The sequence below is a fragment of the Balaenoptera acutorostrata genome, chromosome 5 (assembly GCF_949987535.1).
Source record: "Balaenoptera acutorostrata chromosome 5, mBalAcu1.1, whole genome shotgun sequence".
NCBI lineage: Eukaryota > Metazoa > Chordata > Mammalia > Artiodactyla > Balaenopteridae > Balaenoptera > Balaenoptera acutorostrata.
This window is the reverse complement of record NC_080068.1, coordinates 42,767,182-42,792,390: the sequence shown is the minus strand read 5'-3', so window position 1 is coordinate 42,792,390 and position 25,209 is coordinate 42,767,182. Positions and strand designations below refer to the sequence as shown.

General features: G+C 36.8%; 1 protein-coding gene across 2 annotated transcripts in view; it reads right to left on the bottom strand.

The window, feature by feature from the left end:
• Positions 1–978: 978 nt before the first annotated feature.
• The window catches only part of COPS4 (COP9 signalosome subunit 4), a 45,786-nt gene continuing 21,555 nt past the window's right edge, over positions 979–25,209 (bottom strand). Inside the window, exons 5-10 of one of the 2 annotated variants that reach the window (XM_007167941.3) lie at positions 21,141–21,294; positions 20,837–20,987; positions 14,129–14,299; positions 8,873–8,988; positions 6,610–6,694; positions 979–1,500 (exon numbers count right to left, since the gene is read on the bottom strand). In XM_007167941.3, coding sequence (XP_007168003.1) covers positions 1,367–1,500; positions 6,610–6,694; positions 8,873–8,988; positions 14,129–14,299; positions 20,837–20,987; positions 21,141–21,294 — 811 coding nt within the window. In that variant the 3' untranslated portion in view covers positions 979–1,366. The remainder of the gene's footprint in view (positions 1,501–6,609; positions 6,695–8,872; positions 8,989–14,128; positions 14,300–20,836; positions 20,988–21,140; positions 21,295–25,209) is intronic. The other variant, XM_007167942.3, reaches the window with a different exon arrangement.

Here is a 25,209-nt window from a genome sequence, read left to right as displayed (position 1 = left end):
GTATTTCTTAGACATTTTTTTCTCTTCTCCCATGATATAAGAAGGCTAAAGGGGGCTGAAATTGTCTAACTTGCTTTTCCCCAGGTGAGATAAGGCTCTGGTAGAGTAATTTCCTTCAGAGGGCAGGCCTTTGTCATGGAAAATGATCTGGGTGTATTTCAAAATAGTTACCTTCTCCTCCCCTGAAACACAAGGGGATCCCTGATCTTAATCATGAGAACTTGGTGGGGTTCCTGGGGATAAATGTATAAAGTGTGGAGGTTCTCCTAAGAGTGGGGTTTTTAACTGTCAAGCCAGTTGGCATCCAGTAATTTCTCAAAGTTACCATTTCACTGTTCATATCAGTTACTGGCCCAAGCAGTTCTGCTCCTGGTAAGCTGATCTCTAATGTGATTCTATCTGTCTGTTTCTGCAGTTTGGGAGTGGTGGTTTGCCCTATGACCTCAATTCTCCGTCGGATCTAAGAAAAGGCAATGATTTTTCTGCCTGTTCAGCCTTTTTCTTATGATTCCATTTTCTCCATCCTCTCTTAGCATATCAACTATATTTTTTAAAATTTTATAGTTCTGAAATTTCAATCTGTCTGCTTACATTACCCATCTGTCCTTGCATGTTGCGGGATGTGTCTTGCTGTGAGGACGGAGTGATGGCTTCTGCTCCTTATATGCTGGAGCTGAAACTGGTAATTGCCTACAAACTCTTTTTTAAAAGTTCTTCCCTGTTTTCGCTATAAAGCAAGGCTGAAATAATCCTCTCTGAGGAGTTTTCCCTGATCTCTCTCTGCTAAATGAAAAGCTCCTGCCTGTGTACTCTAGTACTTGGTAAAACTACAAGTATTTCATATACTGACTCTTAGCTCTGTGACTCTGTGAATGCCTGGAGAACAGGCTTTTTGGCTTATCTTTGCATTTCCTGCATATGGTATAAATAATTGTCTGCTTAATTGAAAGGAAAAAGGAACAAAACACTGTTCACTAATTAAAAACAAAGTACTACTTTTATTTGGCTCACTTCTCCATTTATTAGAATAACCACATGTGGAGAGGCACAAAGCACTTAAGTTTTACATAACTACAAAGTTATCACAAATCCCAAACTTTTTAGCCACAGATACTTCACTTACTCTGTTTAAAGAAAAAGCTTTCAAGACATCTGAGTTAGCCTGATACAGAGACCCTGAATAAATGGGAACTACATATTTTTAAATGCTTGTACTTCCTGCTCTAATAATGTCTTCTTTAAATTGAATCCAGCATAAAAGGGATTGAAATATGTAAGGTCATGATGCAAATGCTTTTGAGAGATAGTGAAATTAATCTGTACAACATGGAAAAAGATGTAATGTGCACAGAAGGTCTACAAGGATTCACTGAGCCATCTGGGCTTCCATGGCTTGTGCTGTCCATTCTGGTGCTGTCTGACTGATTTTCTCCAAAAGGTTATTCACTTGGAAACAAAGCGATTGGATCTGTTTGTCCCATGTTGGCAGGGCTTCTCGTGCTAAAGAAAAAAGGAATAATGTACAAAGTTGAAATTACTCCTTTGCAACCACAGTGAATGTTGAGTTAGAAGATAAATACAGTAACATTGATTTTTAAAGTTTACTCCAAAGATCTTAGTTAATGAAATTAAGCTAATTAAAAAATAGATAAGAAAAGTACCCCAATCACTGGCACAAAGTATAAACAAAACAAAACAAAAAAACACACACAAAATAAAACCAACCAACCAAACCACCTCAACCGCAGCAATAAGACAGACAACGTCACTGAGGCCAACTGTTTCCTCACCAATGTTTACTGCTTCATAAGACACTGCCACCTACTGGCGAAAGTGAAACTTGAAAACACTACGTTAAGTGAAAGAAGCTAAAAGGTCACATATTGTATGGTTTCATTCATATCAAATATCCAGAACAGGTAAATCCATAGAGACAGAATAGAAATTGGTTGCCAGAGGTTGGGGAGAGAGGTATGAGGAGTAATTGCTTAAGGGGCGTGGGATTTCCTTTTGGGAAGATGAAAATGTTCTGGAACTAGGTAGAAATGGTGGTTGCATTAACATTGTAAACATACTAAATGTTACTGAATTTTTCACTTTTAAATGATTAATTTCATGTTATGTGAATTTCAACTCAATTAAAAAATAGCAGTGGAGGAATAGGGATTGCTTTACTAACAGTAAAACTTACTATAAATTTATTACCTAATATTGTTACAGATCAATGGAACCAAATAGAGTTCAGAAATAGATCCGAACATATATGTGGAACCTAATATACGCCAAAGATCAGAAAGGATGTTTCATTTAATAAATGATATTGGGGCTTCCCTGGTGGCGCAGTGGTTGAGAATCTGCCTGCTAATGCAGGGGACACGGGTTCGAGCCCTGGTCTGGGAAGATCCCACATGCCACGGAGCAGCTGGGCCCGTGAGCCACAATTGCTGAGCCTGCGCGTCTGGAGCCTGTGCCCCGCGACGGGAGGGGCCGCGATAGAGAAAGGCCCGCGCACCGCGATGAAGAGCGGTCCCCGCACCGCGATGAAGAGTGGCCCCCGCTTGCCGCAACTGGAGAAAGCCCTCGCACGAACCGAAGACCCAACACAGCCAAAAATAAATAAATAAATAAATAAATAAATAAATAAATAAATAAGAAAATCCTTTAAAAAAAAATAAAATAAATGATATTTGCATAATTGGCAATCCATCTTTAAAAAAAAAAAACAACTACACCATGCCTTAAAATTATACACAAAAATGAACTGCAGACAGATTAAATTTCTAAATATAAAACAATAAATAAAATATTAGAAGAAATTTTAGGAAAATATTAATTTTATCCCAAAATGAGGGAGACTTTCTTAATCAATACAGAAAACACAAAAGCCATAAAACTAAAAATGGACATATTTGGCTGCAAAAGAGCTTTTAAATGTGTTTATGGTATGCATTGCGTTACAGAAACACAACTGACAGAAACAGAAAAATATCTGTAACACAGATAGGAAAGGTATGGAGGGGGAAGGAAGGAAATAGACAAGAAAAACTAACATGAATTCACAGAAAAGGAAATACTAATGGCCAATACATGGAAAGATATTAAACTTCACTAGTGCCAAGGAAATGCACAATAAAACAATAACATAGTATTTTCTCCCCAACAATTGGCAAAAGATAAAAAGAAGAATAATATCCAGTTCTTAAAGATTCATTCTCTCATATTGGTGGAAGTGTAAATGGCTACACCTTTCTGGAAAGCAAACTAGCAGTAGCTATTAAGAATCAAAACACATATATCCTCTGATGCAAAGTATACAATTTCTGAGACTCTGTTGTATAGAACTAAGTGTCCCAGTATATAAAGGTACGCACAAGGAAACTGCCTGAATGTCCATCAACAGGTGAATAGTTGAACTCCACGAAATATTATACAGCTATTAAAACAAATAACTTAGATTTATATCTAGTGACTTGCAAATATATTCACGGTACATTAACTTAAAAAAAAACAAAAACACTTTGGGACTTCCCTGGTGGTCCAGTGGCTAAGACTCTGAGCTTCCACTGCAGGGGGCATGGGCTGGATCCCTGGTCAGGGAAGTTCCACGTGCCACAAAGTGTGGCCAAAAAAACCCCAAACAAACAAACAAAAACAACAAAAACCACTTCATAGAACACTATGTACTTTAAAATTAGAAAGTAAAATATCCCATATTCTATCATGTTGGTATACGTTAATTTAAATTGTGTTTACTTGGTGACGCCTCTGCTATACCATTCATCATATACTGTGTTTGCTCATTCAATAATTATTTATTTCCCACTTACAACGTGCAGGGCACTGGAAAAGATGTTGGATATACCATGGAGAACAAGAAACACTTAATATCTATCACTAGGAAGCTGAGCTTGGTTAACAGAAACAGACATTTAGACAAATTCAGAAATTCAGGGTGACAAGAACGTATAACTTAAAGCCATACCTAACCTGGGAAGTCAGGAAAATCATTATTGATTAACATTGTTCAAACTAAGACATGGGGACAAATAGCAGATGGCTGGAGAGGCTGCTTGTGGAGAGTGATGACTATTTTGGAATGTTTAAAGTGAAAGAATTTACAATGCTGGAAAAAACAAAAAGTCCTGTGAGCTGGATTGGAAAGAGAAAACCATAAAGGATCACGCAGGACCTTTTGGAGACTTTGTCGAATCTTACTCTACAAGCAATGGGGAAGCCATTCATCAGCATGTCAAGGAAGAGAGTAACATTTAATAATTTGGTTTTTATTTCTTTTTTCTGTTTGTTCGCATTTTTAAAAGATCACAATCCCTCTGGCTCTACTAGGGCAACTGGACTAGAAAGGAGCTATTGTAGATATGAGAAAAAAAGCTAAAAGGCTGGGGCTTCCCTGGTGGCGCAGTGGTTGAGAATCTGCCTGCCAATGCAGGGGACACGGGTTCGAGCCCTGGTCTGGGAAGATCCCACATGCTGCGGAGCAACTAGACCCGTGAGCCACAACTACTGAGCCTGCGAGTCTGGAGCCTGTGCCCCGCAACAAGAGAGGCCGCGATAGTGAGAGGCCCACGCACCACAAAGAAGAGTGGCCCCCGCTTGCCGTAACTAGAGAAAGCCCTCGCACATAAACGAAGACCCTACACAGCCAAAAATAAAAAATAAATTTAAAAAAAAAAAAAAAAAAGCTAAAAGGCTATTTCTTAAGCCCAGAAGGGTTTCAGGGGTTCAGAACAGGCTGGTGACAGTAAGAAATGAAGAAAAAACCATGGATTCCAGATACACTAGGAGGTAAAATTCGAAGGATTCTGGGCAGTGAAGAAGAGAAGGGGTCAAGGGTAAGGAATGCTGGAGAAAGTGAACAGTGTAGTTTCTGGCTGGCTGGCTGGCTGCTTTAGGAGGCAGGCAGTGGGGGAGATAGTGAATTCAGTTTGGGGTATATTCATTCTGAGAAGCCCACGAAGCAATCAGGTGGGAAACACCTATTAGTCAATTAGAGCCGCTGAATCTGGGACTCAGAAGGGAGATTTACACTAGAAATCTAAGCGCTGTCTGCATAGAGATAGTAACTGAATCAATGGGAATAGGTGAGATTACCTAGGGTAACAACAGAGTGAGGAGAAAAAGGCCGAGGAGCATGTCCTGAGCAACCCCAATATTTAAACTTAAAGCACTATAGAATCTACAAAGACAACTGGGAAGAATACCTGGAGAGATAGGAGGGAAAACAGGACAACAGGGTGAAGGAGATGACAGAAGTCAAGAAGGGGCGGGGGCACTCAGAAAGGAGTGAGTGATCAACCCTATTCAATATGCGGAAAAGTCAAGATGAAGCCTGAAAGATAAAAGGATTTTTGTTAAAATGGAAGAGACCTGACCATGTTTAAATATTGATAAAAAGAAGCCAACAGAGAAAGAAAGGATGAAAATAGACAAAATAATTGCTAAGCTCAGGTTCCTAAAAAAGATTTCTTTTTTGGAGCAGGGAGTGGCAGAGTTCAGAGAAGGGATCCAAAGTGCAAGAGGAAGAACTGGGGAGAGAGATGGAAACCATCTCCCATATAACACGAAAGAAGAAAAAGACAGTATTAGATCTATAGTGAACAGAGAGTGAAGGAGGAGAAAAGTCAGAGGTTTAGGAAAATGAAATCTGAAATAGTCATTGCAGAGTAAGGAAAAAGTGGACTAGAGAAATGTATCAAGAAACCCAGGCAGCGTCGAGAATTCAGGACCTTGAATTTTGCAGTGGTATCAATCTGTCTGGTGCTCTGACTCTTCTCCAGCAACGTTAGTTAGTTACTCAAGTACAGGCATGGAAAAGATGGAGAATGGGTTCATTCAAGGTGAAGTTTTGCTGGACAGCAGGAACAAAAAGTTCGCAGGCAAGTGTTCTGGGGCATCTGTAAAAGAGTAACTGAATCATGAAAATGATTGAAATCCTGATTTCATGATTCATGATGAATCATGAAATCTAAGCTGGATAGGAAGAACAGTAAAGGTTAAAAAAGGGCTGAGCTGACTGAAAGAAAGTGAAAGTCAATAGACCAGAGGCTCCAATGCAGTCAAGGAAGAGGTGAGGTAGAAGTGCCTGAGAAAGACCACTAGAAAGGCTGGGAAAAGATCATGGTCAGAGTGGGATACTTCAAATTAAAACTGTACAAGTGGAATGGTTCTGGGTAAGGTCCAGGGCATAAATGAGGTGAGAAGAAGGGCTGAGGAGGTATTAAACAATGAGAAAGACAAGAGATCTACTTACCTGTCTGCCTTCATCAGTTTAGTGAGCTGCTGAACAGGAAATGCAACTGTCATTTCTACATGCCCAATACATGGTATGTGGTCAATAAATGTTTGGTGAGTAAATAAGTGAACTAATATAACAATTCCAGTTTCAAATTTTTCCACGGCATAGAAAATGCTGCATTAATTAGATTCACGAATATAAGTTCATAAAAATTATTTTAAATTATTTCTTTGGGAAATAAGCTCATTCCAGTAGTAAAATTCTGGGCCAAAGGAAATTGCTCAACATGTTTTAATCACAAATATACAACACTTCATTGCCATTTCATTATGATATAAACAAGCAAAACTTCTTACTTTCAAAATGAACTATTCCATCAATCTGATCAATAAATCCATTCATACGTCCTTCTGTTATCATTTGCGATGCTATCTTTTCTGCCTGTTTAAAAAAAACAATAAATTCTTAGACACTTTAATTATCATTTCTAGTTATTCACATATTCTCACCAAGAGAAAGCTCTTGGTTTAGCTACCCATCACTAAGCTTTACATATGTGTTCATCTGCCATTCATTACAAGAGTAAATCTTGTAAATTTGCCTGTTATATCCCCCTAATTCTTTCTGGGTACAATCCATTATTTTAAGTTAATTGGGATCTGTTTTTCTTGTTGTAAGATTTTAAGCAAGAATCTAGCCTTCTAACCAACTTTGCTCTCTGCTCAAAATCAAACTAACAATTTTTCCTCTCACTGGGATCCACATCTCAAAAAAATCCCTAGCTTTTCTTATTTTATTTCATTTCAATTTTCACAGTATTTATCACCCCCAAAACTCTCTAAGACAGTAATATTTTTGAAGAAAAAATTGAAAGGAGGAATAATGCTCAAATTTAAAAGGGAAACGAAAGGATTTAAAAGACCATTAAAGGGGAGCAAAAGGTCCTCTACCTAATTCCTAAAGAAATACTTCATGTTTACTGTCTGTTTAGCAAACTGGGTTGTGACAGTCATTTTAGTAACTCTGACCATCTTCACAATCAACCCTACATCACTCTTGAACAGACTGTGACTAGCATTTATTGTTAAAAATATATTCACTTGCCTTAGTCTCAGCAAGGGATCATACCTCAAAGCCTAAGAAGAAAGCATCTTTTAATGGTAACTGAAGCCTTGGTTCCGAAATTGTTCCACTTCCTTTACTGTGTGTTGAATGTGTACACGTAAAGGAATTGTATTAGAAAATACTAAATTAAAATCTCACTAACAGATAAAAGGGGATGTGACCATAACTACATGACTTTAAGCTCTACAAATTTTGTAGTGAGGTGGATGGACCTAGAGTCTGTCATACAGAGTGAAGTAAGTCAGAAAGAGAAAAACAAATACCGTATGCTAACACATACATATGAAATCTAAAAAAAAAAAAATGGTTCTGAAGAACCTAGGGGCAGGACAGGAATAATGACGCAGACGTAGAGAATGGACTTGAGGACACAGGGAGGGAGAAGGGTAAACTGGGATGAAGTGAGAGAGTGGCACTGACATATACACACTACCAAATGTAAAATAGATAGCTAGTGGGAAGCAGCCGCATAGCACAGGGAGATCAGCTCAGGTAGATCAGCTTGGTGCTTTGTGACCACCTAGAGGGTGAGATAGGGAGGGGATATGGGGATATATGTATACATATAGCTGATTCACTTTGTTATACAGCAGAATCTAACACAACAATGTAAAGCAATTATACTCCAATAAAGATGTTAAAAAAAAAAAAAGTTCTACAAGTTAGGTAAAAGTAAGGTTGATTGCTTGCTTTTACTGTTATTTAAAATTAAGAGAATGTTTTATAGATGTTACCTGAAATACCCTCTAAATACAACCGGTACTTTTTTGGAATTTAAAAATAGCCACCCAAAGGTTAGCATGACTAAGAATAAAATTAACTCCCTAATAACTCAGTCAACTTCTTAAGTTAAATCAAGCACAGAAGTTACAGTAGAATAGCCTAGAGTATTACCATAGTCATTCTCTCAAAGAGATGAACTTTTTAAACTTTGAGTCAATCTAGGGCAGAAAAAAGAATTAAGGCATAGATTAAATGTTAGTTAAAAATCAGAAACCACTATGAAGTGGATTTAAACAGATACTAAACAAAGATATTCTAACAAAATGGATATCATAACCTGGAACCCCTTTAAGATTTCCATTCTAGGTCACTATACCATAAAACACAACTTAAAAAAAAAAAGGAAAATCAAAGACAATTCCATTACAGTACTATTTTAACATTCAAATAATTTATTTCCATTTACCTTAGGCTTTTTATGTATATTTTTGTTGCAACTGCCAATATTTATCAATTACAGTCGTCTCTCGGTATCCATGGGGGATTGGTTCCAGTAGCCCCCATGAATACCAAAATCCACGGATGCTCAAGACCGTTATATAAAATGTAGTAGTACAATGAATACAGTTGGTCCTCCAAAATATTCCTCCAAAATATCCACAAGTTTTGTATCCGCAGATATGGAGGTCCAACTGTATATATTTTATTTTCTCTTTATGTCAATAATTTAGTCTCTTAACTTCCTTTTATGTATTGGAAATAAGAAAATACCTTAGCTGCAGGAATCTCTAAAAGGGCTCCAAGTTCCTCAAAGGTAATATTATTATATAATTTGCTTGCAGACAATAAATTGTGTTCAATAACAGCTCTGTCCAAGATGCTAGAACCTTAAATATAAATAAGAATGTTATAATTTTGAAACTAGTTTTACACTCTTAACAGATGCATCTTGTTAAAAATTTTCTAGGTATGTACTAACTCATAATCATTGCCTTTATTCCTATCAAAATTTTAAAAGTAACCAAAATCCCTTGATACATTTTGAATAACATGCAGTTAAATACAAATAACATTTAGAAAATGATTGGCAAGTAGTTATTAACTAGCTGAACAGATTTAATCCTCTGGGTTTGGGGTTTTGCTTCCTTGGACTAGCTATCAACTTCATTAACTTTTCTTTTCTTTCTATAAGCACATACTTTTATTAGCAAGCAGCAGCAAAACAATCATGCAAACAGTCATGCTGTTTGTAAGCTTGATAAGTCAAAAAATACTGCTCAATGGAAATATCTCTATTCCCCTGGGCACTTCACAAGCACTTTACTCTGAGGCAAACGTGAGAAATGTTTGGAAGGCAGGATCCCTTCATGAGATATCAGGCACAGGATCCTCCCTTAAGTAAGATAATACAGGGCCTGACAAAGTTATGTACCTCAGGCCCCATCCTGAAGGTGTGGCTCACCCAATTCTTTTTTTTTCCTTTCCAGTTTTATTGAGATATAATTGACATATAACATTGTATTCATTTAAGGTGTACAACATAGTGAGTTGATATATGTATATATTGTGAAATGATTACCACTATAAGTTTAGTTAATTAACATCATCACCTCACACACTTATAATTTTTTTCTTGTGACAACTTTTAAGATCTACTTTTTTAGCAACTTTCCAATATAAAGACCTAAATAAACAGGAAAATATGGAAGACTTAATATTGCTAAGATGGCAGTACTCCCCAAATTGATCTACAAATTCAGTGCAATCCCAGCTGGCTTCTTTGCAGAAATTGACAAGCTGATCTTAAAATCCATATGGAAATTCAAAGGATCCATAGAAGCCAAAACAATTTTAAAAAAGAACAAAGTTGGAAGACTCAAATTTTCTGACTTCAAAACTTACTACAAGGGACTTCTCTGGTGGCACAGTGGTTAAGAATCTGCCTGCCAATGCAGAGGACGCGGGTTCGATCCCTGGGCCAGGAAGATCCCACATGCCGCAGAGCAACTAAGCCCGTCTGCCACAACTACTGAGCCTGCACTCTAGAGCCTGCAAGCCACAACTATTGAGCCCACATGCCGCAATTACTGAAGCCCACGTGCTGCAACTACTGAAGCCTGTGCACCTAGAGCCCGTGCTCTGCAACAAGAGAAGCCACTGCAATGAGAAGCCCACGCACCACAATGAAGAACAGCCTCCGCTCGCCGCCACAAGAGAAAGCCCGCGTGCAGCAACGAAGGCCCAACGCAGCCAAATATTAAAAATTAAAAAAAAAAAACTTACTACAAAGATACAGCAACCAAGACAGTGTGGTACTGGCATGAGGACAGGCATACAGAATAATGGAATAGAATTTAGAGTCCAGAAATAAACTCACATTTACAGTCAACTGATTGTCAACAAAGATGCCAAGGCAATTCAGTGGGGAAATAAGAGTCTTTCCAACAAATGGTGCTGGGACAACTGAATACTCACATGCAAAATAATAAAGTTGAACCCCTACTTTACACCATATACAAAAATTAACTCAAAATGAATCAGAGACCTAAATGTAAGAGCTACAATTATAAAACTTATAGAAGAAAATAGAACAACTTTTCATAACCTTGGATTAGGCAATGGTTTCTTAGATACAACACTGTAAGCACAAGCCACAAAAGAAAAAACATAAATTGGACTTCATCAAAATTAATAACTTTTGTGTTTCAAAAGATACCATCAACAAAGTGAAGAAATAACACACAGAATGGGAGAAAATATTTGCAAATCATTTATCTGATAATAAGATCTAGAATATATAAAGAATTCTTACAATTCAGTAATAAAAGCACAAATAACCCAATTTAAAAGTGGCCAATAAGCATATGAAAAGGTGCTTAACACCATTAGCCCCCAGGGAAATGCAAATCAAAACCACAATAAGATACCACACTTCATACCCACTAGGATGACTAAATCAAAAAGACAGATAATATAACAAGTGTGGGAGAAAATGGAACCCTCACACACAGCTGGCAGGAATGTAAAATGGTGCAGCCACTTTGGAAAACAGTCTGGCAGATCCTAGATAGACTAAATATAGAGTTACCATATGACCCAGTACTTCCACTCCTAGATATACCTCCAAGAGAATTAAAAGCTTATGTCCATACAAAAACTTTTACATGAATGTTCACAGCAGTATTATTAATAGCCAAATAGTGAAAATAACCTAAATGTCCACTAACCGATGAAGAAATAAAATGTGGTTAACAGAATGTTATTTGGCAATAAAAGTGAATGAAGTACTGATGCACACTACAACACAGATGAACCTTGAAAACATCACGTTAAGTGAAAGAAGCCAGTCACAAAAGATCAGATATTGTATGATTCCATTTATATGAAATGTCCAGAACAGGCAAATCTATAGAGCAGAAAGTAGACTAGTAGTAACATTCTAAAACTCTGAGAATATACTGAAACCACTGAATTGTAATAACAACAACAACAAAACTATGTCTCAAGATTGCAAGCCTAGGGTTGTAATGACAATAAACAAAGATGTCCAAGAAAGATAAATAAGGAAGGCAATAAAGTCTAAAATGGAAGAAGAAGAAGACAAAATGCCTGTCCTATATATTGATACATAGTCTCCTATGAGAAATTTGAAAATCATTTGCATTCTCCGAGATCCTTGTGAGTAGCCCTCATTTGAGAAAAGAATTATCTGACGTTATCTTTTTTTTTTTTTCATGGCCATAAAACTCAAAGTCAAATGTGAAGCTCAACTACATCAATTCTGGAAACTCTTTCTTATTTATCTAGCTTTTGTTTGTCAGACATCTTCTTGCAAAAGAATTTATTTAAAGCTGCTCAAAAAAAAAAAAAAAAAAGCTGCTCAGAATACACAGAAGACAAGAAAATTTATAAGTTAAAAAGAAGGGCTTCCCTGGTGGCGCAGTGGTTGAGAGTCTGCCTGCCGATGCAGAGGACATGGGTTCAAGCCCTGGTCTGGGAAGATCCCACATGCCGTGGAGCAACTGCGCCCATGAGCCACAATTGCTGAGCCTGCGCGTCTGGAGCCTGTGCTCCGCAGGAGGAGAGGCCGCGATAGTGAGAGGCCCGCGCACCGCAATGAAGAGTGGCCCCCGCTTGCCACAACTAGAGAAAGCCCTCGCACAGAAAACGAAGACCCAACACAGCCAAAAATAAATAAAATTAAAAAAAAAAAAAAAAAGAAAAAGAATAACAACAATCAAAACACACACATTACAGGTGGGCTACAAGTTTAATTTTTTAAACTTTCTAGCAGCCCATCAAATTAAGAAAACCGGGGGGCTTCCCTGGTGGCGCAGTGGCTGAGAATCTGCCTGCCAATGCAGGGGACACGGGTTCGAGCCCTGGTCTGGGAAGATCCCACATGCCACGGAGCAACTGGGCCCGTGAGCCACAACTGCTGAGCCTGCGCGTCTGGAGCCTGTGCCCCGCAACGGGAGGGGCCGCGATGGTGAAAGGCCCGCGCACCGCGATGAAGAGCGGCCCCTGCACCGCGATGAAGAGTGGCCCCCACTTGCCGCAACTAGAGAAAGCCCTCACACGAAAACTAAGAGACCCAACACAGTCATAAATAAATAAATAAAATAAATAAATAAAGTATTAAAAACTATTAAAAAAAAAAAAAGAAAACCGGGACTTCCCTGGTGGCGCAGTGGTTAAGAATCCACCTGCCAATGCAGGGGACACGGGTTCGACACTGGGAAGATCCCACATGCCGCAGAGCAACTAAGCCCGTGTGCCACAACTACTGAGCCTGTGCTCTAGAGCCCACAAGCCACAACTACTGAGCCCACATGCCACAACTACTGAAGCCCGTGCGCTTAGAGCCCATGCTCCGCAACAAGAGAAGCCACCGCAATGAGAAGCCCACGCACCGCAACGAAGAGTAGCCCCCGCTCACTGCAACTAGAGAAAGCCCGCGCGCAGCAACGAAGACACAACGCAGCAGAAAATAAAAATAAATTAATTAATTTTTTTTAAAAATTAAGAAAACCAACCAGTTTATCAACTCACAGTGTTTAAATAAGATAAAAATCAATTGCTCCGGAGAATCACAACTAATCCTAAGACTGAAAAGGAATTTTTCTGAGGATCTGCATAAAGAATATCCTATAGAATAAATATCTCCTTTAGACAGAAAGATAATAATCAATTGATTTGTTTCTTAAAGTACAAGTAAATAAAAGAAATTCTATAGGTCAATATAATTGCTTCAATGCTCTGGTTTAACTCAGGGCAGTAAGACTGGTGAGGTATATACCTTTCAGCCAAATCTTACATAAATAATTCTTTACAGCTAGATTCTTCCATATGGGATGACGGTGAATCCAAGGCGATGAGTCTGACAGATCTGCATGTTTGTCTTGACCTTCTCTATGATCCTGGTGGCCTACATCTATATTTTTATTATCATGTGTGTTACTGTTATAAGCTACTTTAAAACCTCTGTAGATAAACATACATAAAATAATTGATGTTATGAACGAGCATCTATTACAAAATTCTTTCCTAGCAAAGGCAGTCTGACTTAAACAAATACTAGGAAACATGACACCAAGTTCTATTCTTATTGGAAACACTTTCCCTTCAGTACCTTGGGCAAGCTATTGTACCAAATTTTGCTCTGTCTAAAATAGGACTGGATAATTATGCTCTGTTACAAACTGATGTTTAAGATTAATTAAGGTACTTATCAAATGGTTTGAGTCTTTAAAAAACCAGGCACTATAAGCCTAGCCTATAATTCTTCTGCTCTTACACTTTCCAAAAAATGCTTTATTCCACGAAATGCTCTCCAATAGAGCTACTCTTAAACTTCAAACTCATATCTGTGTATAATATTCATCTTCAGTCAATACTCCTTCTTTTATCATCAAGTGTTACATAAAAATATTACAGAAAGATATCAAGATGCTTCAAATTTAACGTATGTTCTACTAGTGTGACCTCAGTATTTCCTATCACATACTTATAAGAAGTAATCATTACCATCAGCTGTAGTTGCTTTCTGGTGAGGCATCAGCATGGCGGCAAATTCTTGAAGTTGATTTCCTCTGATGATCCTATCTAGGTACATTTTCTCGAGGATTCCATAAGCAGCAAGTTGCTGGCACCTTTCATCCTTAAAAAGAGTAGCAAGCATCCGAGAACGCTGCTGTCCTGAGGGGAACAAATGAGCATCACATATTCTCACAATCTGTTTTTTCAATGAAAAACAATCTTTTTTATGACTCCATTTTTGCCTACTAAAATATGCAGATTGATTCTCATTATTTCTGGTAGTTATGTTCTATACATTTGCTGCCAACACTGTATTAGTGAATACTCAACTCCTGCTCCTAGGGGATATGTGGGGTTAGGTTCCATGAGCCTCTGGTCACAACATTTTTGTCAGCTGGTCAATATGTAACGTTGTCTTGTGTGTTTCTGTTTAAAGGCACCATATTCAACACACATTGTTGATTCATTAACATTGGATTCACGGCTCACACTATAACGCATGCCTGAATTAAGCTTACCTAACTTAAGACATGTAGTTTCTCCAAAGGGCACATCACAGACTTCCCACACTTACGTACAAAAGATAATGCTTCAGCACTATGCTAGGGGCCATTCTGAACAGCAAAACCACCAACAAAATGCATGAAAATGTGGAGAATGTGGTATTAAATAGACCACAAAGAGGACACTTGTTTATAGTATGGCAGCTGAAACAAGGTAGAACATTGCCTTGTTCGATCCCAGCTAGAAACATAAACAGGGGGACTCAAATTTTTTGCTGCTCTGCACATGTCTGCAAATGACTGTGAAAGCATCGTACTTTGAGTACTGATTTGGGGGTGACAAATTTTAGGAAGTAGGCAAAGTCACATATGGAATCTGTGAATAATGAGGATCAACTGTATATTCATTTGTGAAGACTATGATATACAATCATTCCCTCAGTATCCAATGGGGATTGGTTCCAAGACCACCCCCCCCCAGTAAATACCAAAATCTGCAGATGAAAAAGTCACTTATGTAAAGTGATGTTGTATTTGCATTACCTTCATACATCCTCCCCTATACTTTAGATCATCTCTAGATTATGTATAATACCTAGAGATGATCTATCTATGTAAATGCTATATAAATCGTTGCTGGCACATGGCAAATTCAAGTTTTCCTTTTGGAACTTCCTAGAATTTTTTCCCCCAAATATTTTCAATCCACAGTTGGTTGAATCTGCGGATGAGGAACCCCTGGATATGGAGAGCCAACTATATGCCAAAATGTTACACATGGTTCCAGTTATAGTTGTAATTTTCTTCTTCTTGCTTATCTGTACTTCTACAATGAACATGCATTCTTCCCCTAATAATAAGAAATTTATAAAAGATGAACAAACATTTCAGAGATGGGAAATTTGATTTTCATAGTTTCAATTTATACCTTCAAGGACCTTTAAATGGTGAAAAAATACATGACAACTGATGACATTAAAAACTGAACTAATGGAAATAATATTATGAACAAACTTTTTCTGTTTAAATTTATTTTTAGCTCTATATACTGAAAGAGCCTAATGACAATGATACCAAGCATCAATGAGCATATCTAGTAACCTGATCTCACTATCCTCATTAAAAGGAACTAGAGATCCTCAAAAAATAGCTGATTTCATGTCTGAAACAGGGAAAGTACAAAAGGAGCCTGAAGCATCTTTTTATGCTATTGATACATTTCAGGCAAGTACTCAAAAGACTAATGGGGCTGTGTCAAAAAGACAAAATTTGGTCATATTTGGGATAATTTGAGCATCAAAAAGAATAACAACTATAATTTATTGTAACACACTGAATAAATAAAAAAGAGTCAAATATACAAGAATGTTCACAGCAGTACTATTACTAATAGCTAATAAGAAGGCAATAGGATAAACAAATTGTGGTATATTCACATAATGGGATACCACGCAACAATGAAAATGATGAAACTGAATGTAACAATGTGGATAAATTTCATAAAGTTGAGCAAAAGAGGCAAGACAAGAGTATATATACTATATGATTTCATTTATATAAATATAAGAAGCAGGCAAAACTAATATATATTAACCATTGCTCTTGGGGGATAGGGGTTGGGGCCAGTGGTTAGGAGAAAGCAGGACAGAATATTTCAGGGTGCTGGTAATATTTTGTTTCTTGTTCTGGACGTTGATTACATGATGGTGTTCATTTGTGACAATTCATCAAATTGTACACTTTTGATATGTACAGTTTTCTGTATGTATATTATACATGCAGAAAAATAAGCTAAGAAAAAATCCACAGTGATATTTGGGAAAAAAAAAAGGAGAAAAAAGGAAGTAAAAAGGAAAGCTCCTGAAGAATACTATCTAATAAATACAGAAGAAAAGAATTAGTAGATCAACATTTTTCATTTTCATTTTATATTACACATATAATGAGTGATCCAGGCAAGGATTATTAATAGATATTAAATTATGGAAAGGAATATGTGAAAGGAATTTGGGGAACAGGATTTTTGTAGTGTCAAAGCAGCATCCCATGAATTATTTACAAAATACAAAAAGGACAATGTACCTTTACAATGGAATTTCTACCTTAATCAAATGAACAAACTCAGCATCACTAACAGTGGGACCAACCTGACAAAGTGTGTGCTCTCTGATGTGATTCAACAGCAAGTACACAGCACCATTATAAGGTATTCTTGCTAGAAAAAAATTAACCTGAATCTAATCTTACCTCTGGCTATCTTCCATTTTACAGGAAATATAGGGGATTAAGGAATAAAAAAACAATATATATATCAAAAAATCTAGGATGAAGGACATTTTACCTAACAACTTCAAAGTCAGTATTTTTTCTTTTTTTAAGTGAGGCAGCTATACAGTGTTGTATGTCAACTATATCACAATAAAGTTGGCAGGAAAAATAAGGAAACTACTCTAGACTAAAAGAGCCTAAAGACTAAAGAGCCATAACCACCAAATGCCACACAGGAAGTTGCTCCTTGTTCAAGGGGAAAAAGGCAGGTATAAAAGATATTCTTGAGCTAACTGGGGCACTGATAATATGGACCAGCTGCTAAATTCTACAGTGGAATCACTGTTAATTTTTTTAGGGATGATGATGGTATTGCAGTTATGTAGAAAAATGTTCCTGTTCTATGGAGATACATGATGATATATAAAGAGGGAGTGTCATGATGGCCTACAACTTACTTTAAAATGATACATCAAAAAATAAGTGTGTGTGCGTATGAGAGAGAGTGAGAAAGCAAATATGACAAAAAGCCAGGAAAATTTAGAAAAAGAGTAATGAAGGGGAAGTAGATCTGCTAGATAATAAAACACTATAAAGCTATAATAATTTGAAGAGCATAGTACAACTATATTCATAAATAGACAGGCTAATTAACGGAACAGAATACTATGTCCAGAAATCTACTACAGTGTGCTTCAAATCAACAGGGGAAAAAAAGATGGATTATTCAATAAAGAATGCCAGGTCAAATAACTAGCCATTTAGAAAAACAAACAAACAAACGTTAACTTCCTATCTCATTTCTTACACTAAAATAAATCCAACTGGATTAGGATTTATAGGTAAATTTAAGTAGGCGAAACTAATCTATACTAGTGATGACTCTTGGGGGGCAGGGGTTAGAGATCGTGACTAGGAGGAAGCATGAAGGTAAAAAATGAAACCCTAAAGCAGCGATTCTCAAAGGGGGTCCCCATGACCTTTTCAAGGGATCAGTGGTTGACACTAAATTTAGAATAACAAAGACATCATTTGCCTTCTTCACTGAGTTGACATTTGCACTGCTGGTGCAAAAGCAATGGTGGCAAAGATTACTGGCACCATAGCACAAATCAAGGCAGTGGCACCGGCAACAAACTATATTGTGCCACACACTCAACAGTCAAAAGAGATAGCTTCACTTAAGAATGTCCTAGCAGCAGTAAAAAATTATTTTCATTAAATCTTGACACTTGAGAACATACCTTTTTAATATTTTGTGTGACGAAATGGGAAATGTACTTACAGCACTTTTGCTATAAACCAAAGTATAATGGTTGTCCCAAGGAAACAGTGCAAGCTGAACTAGTCTCTTTTTCATGGAACACATGCACTTAAAATAACAACTGACAAATTATGGTTTCCAGACTTAGGTATTTGGCAGACGTTTTCTTATGAGCAGAGTGAGCCTGTTACCACCAACGAACAGCATTTGCTGCCCTTGATAAAATTTGAGTTTTAAAGAAAAAAATTAAAATTTTTGAAAACTTGTATCTGCTACTATGAGGCTGACAACCTTCCAATACTTAAAGGTTTTTCTGATGAGATCAGCGGTAATACATTGTATATGGGATATTGTGTAATAAAGTACATCAATATTTGGAAGCTCTGCATAAATCAGCAAACCAACATTTTCCAAACAACCAATACATGATGGTACAAAACCTTACATGGGTAAAAGATCCATCAACGTTGAAGGCAGACCAAGATTTTAACATTATAGAGTGCAAAATGTTCACTGATATGGTTTCAGATGCCACATTCCAATTAACCCATAAGAAACTACACTACTTGTCAAGTTATAGTATCAAAGATGAATACCCACGATTATCTGAAAAAGTCACTAAACATGCCTCCTTTTTCCAACTACATATCTGTGTGAGGCTGGGTTTTCTTCATATACTCCCACCAAAACATATCAAAACAGGCTAAGCACAGAAGTACATTTAAGAATTCAATTTCTGTCTATTAAGCTAGACAATGAAAAGACTTGTAAAGTCAAAAGTAAAACAATTCCAATTCTCTAACTTTTTTTGTTTTAGAAAAAACAGCTATTTTATAAAAATGTCAGGAATTCCCTGGCAGTCCAGTGGTTAGGGCTGTGCGCTCCCACTGCCTGGGGCCCGGGTTCGATCCCTGGTCGGAGAACTAAGATCCTACAAGCTGTGTGGTGCAACCAAAAAACGAATAAAATTAAATTAAAATGTCATTTATGTTTATACCTAATAGATCTATTATTGTTACTTTTAAATGAATTAATAAATATTTTAAAATTTCTCACTTCAATTTCTAATTCAATAATCAACAGATACACCCTACATAAACAAAAGCTCTCTAGGGTTCTCAATTATTCAGAGTCTAAGGGGGTCCTGAGACCAGAGGATTTGAAAACTTAAAGTACTGGAAGAAAACATGAAGGAATTTAAAATATGTAATTTCACAATAGAGAAGACCTTTCTAAGCAAGTCAACAAAACCCATAAAAGATTAAAATATTTAACTATATAAAAATTTAAAGTTTCTGCATGGCAAAAATTTCATAAACAAAGCCAAAAAGGGGACAATAAATTGGGAGAAAAATTTGTTAATTTCTTACATACATGAAGAGCTTCTATAAAAACAAAAAGATAAAAACACCAAAAAAAATGGCTAATGGACATAAACAGATAATTCACTCAAAAAAATGGGTTTTTCAACAATGTTTTTAAACATGTGAAAAGATGTCCAAGAGTATTCATGATAAATGAAATGCAAATTAAAACTAGAATGAAATACTATTTTTCTTCTACCAGGTTAGCAAGGATAAAAAAATTTGGTAATATGTGTGTGAGTAATCAGGTTCACAAAGATATTGTTGTTTAGAAGGTCTAACATTAAAGGGCAACTTATAATTTCTATCAAAATTTTAAATGTATGTACCCTTAGATTCAAGAATTTAACCTATGCATATATTCATATATGTGTATAATCACTACAGCATTGTTTATAATTGACTAATTATGATAAAGCCAAACAATAGAAAATCAAAAAGAATGAGCTTTATGTAATGACATATAAAGACCACTGTAATGAATATCCACATAAAAAAAGAAAGTTGCAAAAGTGTATCTATCATGCTATCATTTGTGTATAAAAAAGAGGATACACACTTTTATATGGAAGGAAATAAAAGAATCAGTAATAGTTCTTCAGAGTACAAAGCAGTCCATTTTATGTACTGCCTTTTCAATAACAAAAATAAAAACAAATAAGATGACTGCTTCAAAGAGAATGAAATGTGTAGTCTGAACATGTCATTAGGCTCTCAACTAAACACAGTTCAAAAATAGACATGCTAAAATGATTTAGAAAAGCCATGGCTTAGAATTATCAGCATTTCCTCTCAATGCCCTTTCCTGCTTTATAAGTTGAATGATTTACATGCTACAGTTTAGTAAAAAAGAATACAGAATAGTTTATTATTTATATTTATGGAAGAAAAAGATAAGCACCAGGTCTAAAACTGAGGCTTGAAGATTAAAAAAACAAAAACAAACCCAAAGCAGTACATTATCACAGCACTCATTTCTAGACTTTAATTTTCATTTCCCTTTGTCTAATTCTCACTTAATTTAATATCCATTTTTTCAGTGATATTTTAGGGGAACTAAACTTCAGATTATCTCTTAACTATTCCTAATGCCTGTGGGTGATAGGCTGATAAATGCATATTTTAAAATGTCTTAAGTTAGCAATGTGCTGTTTTTAACTGTTTAAATCTATCATAATTTTATTAATAAGACATCTTCTTAAAGAATAGCTCCTTGCTAAATCCTCAAATAGTAATGAACCTGAAATTATTAAGCAAAGATAACTTACTGTTCATTAAAGCGTAATGACGTGTTTACCTGCTGACGCTAAGATGGTACAGTGCAGAGCATGTTTTAAGGCCTCTAGTCTTTCACTTTCGTGCACTATTGTCTTGTAAGAGAGCTCATTGTACCTTTGTGCAGCTTCAATGAATTTTCTTCTATAATCAAGAACGCGTGCATAGCATACCTGTAAGAGGGAAAATGTTTCAATTAGGGAGAAAAATAGAAAGCAAAAGAAAATTTCTATTATGTAACAGCATTTATCAGGTATTCTGGAGCACCTTATTACTGAAGGATTCTGCAATACAAAATTAATTTTTCAAATTAGCTCATCTGTTACCTTATAATGTATCTGTAACTGTTCATTGGTTGATTCATTCTGAAGCAATGATGCCCGATTTATGTAAGCCTCTGCCTGGACTGGATCATCATCCTCCAGATATAGCCTAGCAATCTTCAGGTATGTCTCCAGCTTATAATCTACATTGTACTGTCTAGGGTGTAACAGAAAGACACAGAATGACTAAATATTTCATCAAGAAAATTTGGGGGGTGGTAGGAAATACGTTATTTTTTCTTTATATATATTCTGTTAATATAAGGGAATCATACTTTTTACTGCAGTATATTACATAGACAAGCTAAAACATATTTCCAGAATAAGAGTTATTGAATTTTTATTATTTTTATCATTGTTCATGTTTTATTTTAGCTTCTTCTAATCCTCAGGTAATCTCACAAATCAAAGATCTTAAAAAAAAACAAAAACAAAAAAAGCACAGTTCAGGGACATATCATATACTACCAGGGGAACTATGAACATGTACAACCATCCTGGAAAACAATTTGGCAGTATGCTCTCCAACCATCCTTTGAATCCTTTAAAAATGCACATCCTCTTTACCTACTGTATTTTACCTCTAAAAAATAAATCCTTAAAAAAAAAATCATGGTTGTACGTACATATATATGTACAGAATATTCATTTGTAAAGTTATTCATAAATATCCGTAATAAAAAAAAAATGGAAATCACCCATAATCGTATTTGTGGTAATCAATTAAGTTGTGGTACATAAAGATGGTAGATGCTATACAGTTATTATAATAATTACTTCTGATAATAGACATAAGTTTTTGCTAAGTGAAAAAATTGGATAAAACAGTACATAAAACATCATTCAAATGTATTTCTATACATGTAATCAAGATAGTAATAGCAATTATCTCTGAGAATACAGGTGGTTTTCATTTTTCTTCTTTACCCCAATAGTCACATTTTATGCAAGAAATGCATAACTGAAGACCCAACATAATTCAAAACTCACATAATTCAAGATTAATCCTCACAGAAAAATTAATTCTATTTACCAGCAAAAGTGGAGCCACCATTTGGCAAGAACAGAGTTTACAACTGACTTGGCCCAGCTTTGAAATTAATTCTTCAAAAATTTTTACATCAATTCAAAATTTTTCATAAGTCGTATATTATTATTTTTTATTATATTATTTCCATTCACAACTCATATTTACATAAACTGCTAATAAACAGCACCACATTTTTTGCATTTTCATATTTTATGCCAAGATATCTATTACGTCTATTACTTTCATAATCAGAATGAATCATTTTTTAAACAAACAGGCTCTCAATAATTTACCCACATCACTTTAACTTGTTTAGAAAAACCACTGAATTTTCAGTTCTTGGTATCCTCACAGATAATGTTATAGTACTCTCAAAATGATAATTACCACCACTGCAAAGAACAATATCTATTTTTTTTATAAGTTTTTAAATTTATTTTATTTATTTATTTTTGGCTGCATTGGGTCTTTGGTGCTGCGAGTGGGTTTCTCTAGTTGCAGTGAGCGGGGGCCACTCTTCCTTGCAGTATGCGGGCTTCTCATTGCAGTGGCCTCTCTTGTTGTGGAGCATGGGCTCTAGGCGCACGGGCTTCAGTAGCTGTGGCGTGTGGGATTTTCCTAGATCAGGGCTCGAACCCATGTCCCCTGCATTGGCAGGCGGATTCTTAACCACTGCGCCACCAGGGAAATCCCAACAATATTTATTTTATATTTACATCAACTACCAATGAAAATAAATCATTTGCTCTGTGCTAGGGAGAAACCAAAGCAATTAAGAAAGCCTCCAGGGCTTCCCTGGTGGCGCAGTGGTTGAGAATCTGCCTGCCAATGCAGGGGACACGGGTTCGAGCCCTGGTCCGGGAGGATCCCACATGCTGCGGAGCAACTAGGCCCGTGAGCCACAATTACTGAGCCTGCGCGTCTGGAGCCTGTGCTCCACAACAAGAGAGGCCGCGATAGTGAGAGGCTCGCGCACCGCGATTAAGAGTGGCCCTGCTCGCCGCAACTAGAGAAAGCCCTCGCACAGAAACGAAGACCCAACACAGCCATAAAATTAATAAAAAAAAAAAAAAAAACTTCTAAAAAAAAAAAAAAAAGAAAGCCTCCAGCCTTTTCAAACTATCCAAGAAAAAACCCAAATTAACAAGAGGCCTTAGAAAACAAAATTCAACATCTATGTATGAATGAAGGCTTTTTCATATACTGGTTGCTTTTTCAAGGGGCATCACTGTCTAACAATTTCATAAATGCACAAAAGGCAAGATGCCTGAAGTAGTGTTTGACTTATGATCACAAATATTAATGAAGACAAAAAAAGAATCCTTTATTCACCTGGTAAAAGAGTAGAGAAGTAACTGAAAATATTTTTTGTCATTCAGCTGGTATTTTTATACTTGCCAACTGAAAGAGGAAGTGTGTTTAATGATACAACCAAGAGTTTCACACCTTTCATCCTTCTATACAATATACTTTGGAGGAATGTTTCATAAAGAACTATAAATATTTTTAAAAATACATATCAAAGGTAAGACTGGCTGGATAAGAGTTACAAACTTTCATCTTAATTTTTTCTAATTGTTTTTCCATCTCATTTTCTCTAGTATCTCAAACCTAACAATCCATTGAACCCATTGTGACTCCAAACCACTGATCCTACTACACTGTTACTGTATTTTCCCCCTTAAAGGCCTCACTTCCTCCTTACCTGCCTTAATTCCTATGGTCAATCATTTCCATCACTGAATTGCACGTGTACTCATCTCCCTTGCCCCTCTCATGCTGTCATACTTGTTGGGCAAAATCATAATGCTGGTTAAACGTAATAGTTCATCTACTCCTTTCCAGCAACCACGTAGCCGAACTCTGATGAAGAAAAACACCCAACCAATCTGACTGATCTCGTTTTAGTGACTACAACCTTTAAATGAGCCTTAATGCTGTACACTGTACATTTCTAGTCCATTCACTGTCCCACTCTCCCAGAGAATTTTTTTTGATATTCTTATATCTCCTCAACCTCACAACTCTCACCCCCATCCACACTTCAGCTGATGACTCTGATTCCAACTTCACTAAGAGTATTGAAACAGGGGCTTCCCTGGTGGCGCAGTGGTTGAGAATCTGCCTGCCAATGCAGGGGACACGGGTTCGAGCCCTGGTCTGGGAAGATCCCACATGCCGCGGAGCAACTGGGCCCGTGAGCCACAATTACTGAGCCTGCGCATCTGGAGCCTGTGCTCCGCAACAAGAGAGGCCACGATAGTGAGAGGCCCGTGCACCGCGATGAAGAGTGGCCCCCGCTTGCCACAACTAGAGAAAGCCCTAGCACAGAAACGAAGACCCAACACAGGCATAAATAAATAAATAAATAAATTTTTAAAAAAAGAAAAAGAAAAGACACTATTCATTTAAAAAAAAAAAAGAGTATTGAAACAATCAAAGAAAAGAGTACTTGCACAAACTCCACCACCACATTACTAATATCTGCACCCATATACCCTGTGTTCCTGGCTGTTACCATAGATCACTGGGGCTATTCTGCCCACCAGGGAACAATCTGCAATGTCTACAGACATTTTTGATTGTCACAACTAGGCATAGTGGTGTCATTGGCATCTAGTGAGTAGAGGCCGCTGATGCTGCTAAACATCTGCAATACACAGGACAGCCTCCACGACAAAGAATTATCCGATCTAAAATGCCAAGAGTGCCCAGGCTGAGAAACTCTGCCACAAATGAACTGTCCATGCTCCTACCTGAAGCCTATCCCTCCACTGGATTCCTTCCCCTCTAGTCTACTCCTGCAAGAATCCTCTCCACTACTCCCCTATGTCAAATTTTTGCTTTCCACTGAATCGTAAAAGAAAAAATAATCTCAACCTAACCTCTGCTGTCATCTTCTACCCTACTTCTCTGCTCCCTTTTATGAAAACTTCCCCAAAGAGCTGCCCATGCTCACCATCTCCAATTCTTCTCTTCCCATTCTCTTTTAAACAGCTCCAATCAGGCTTTCACGCTCACCATTTCAGCAAAACAGCTTTT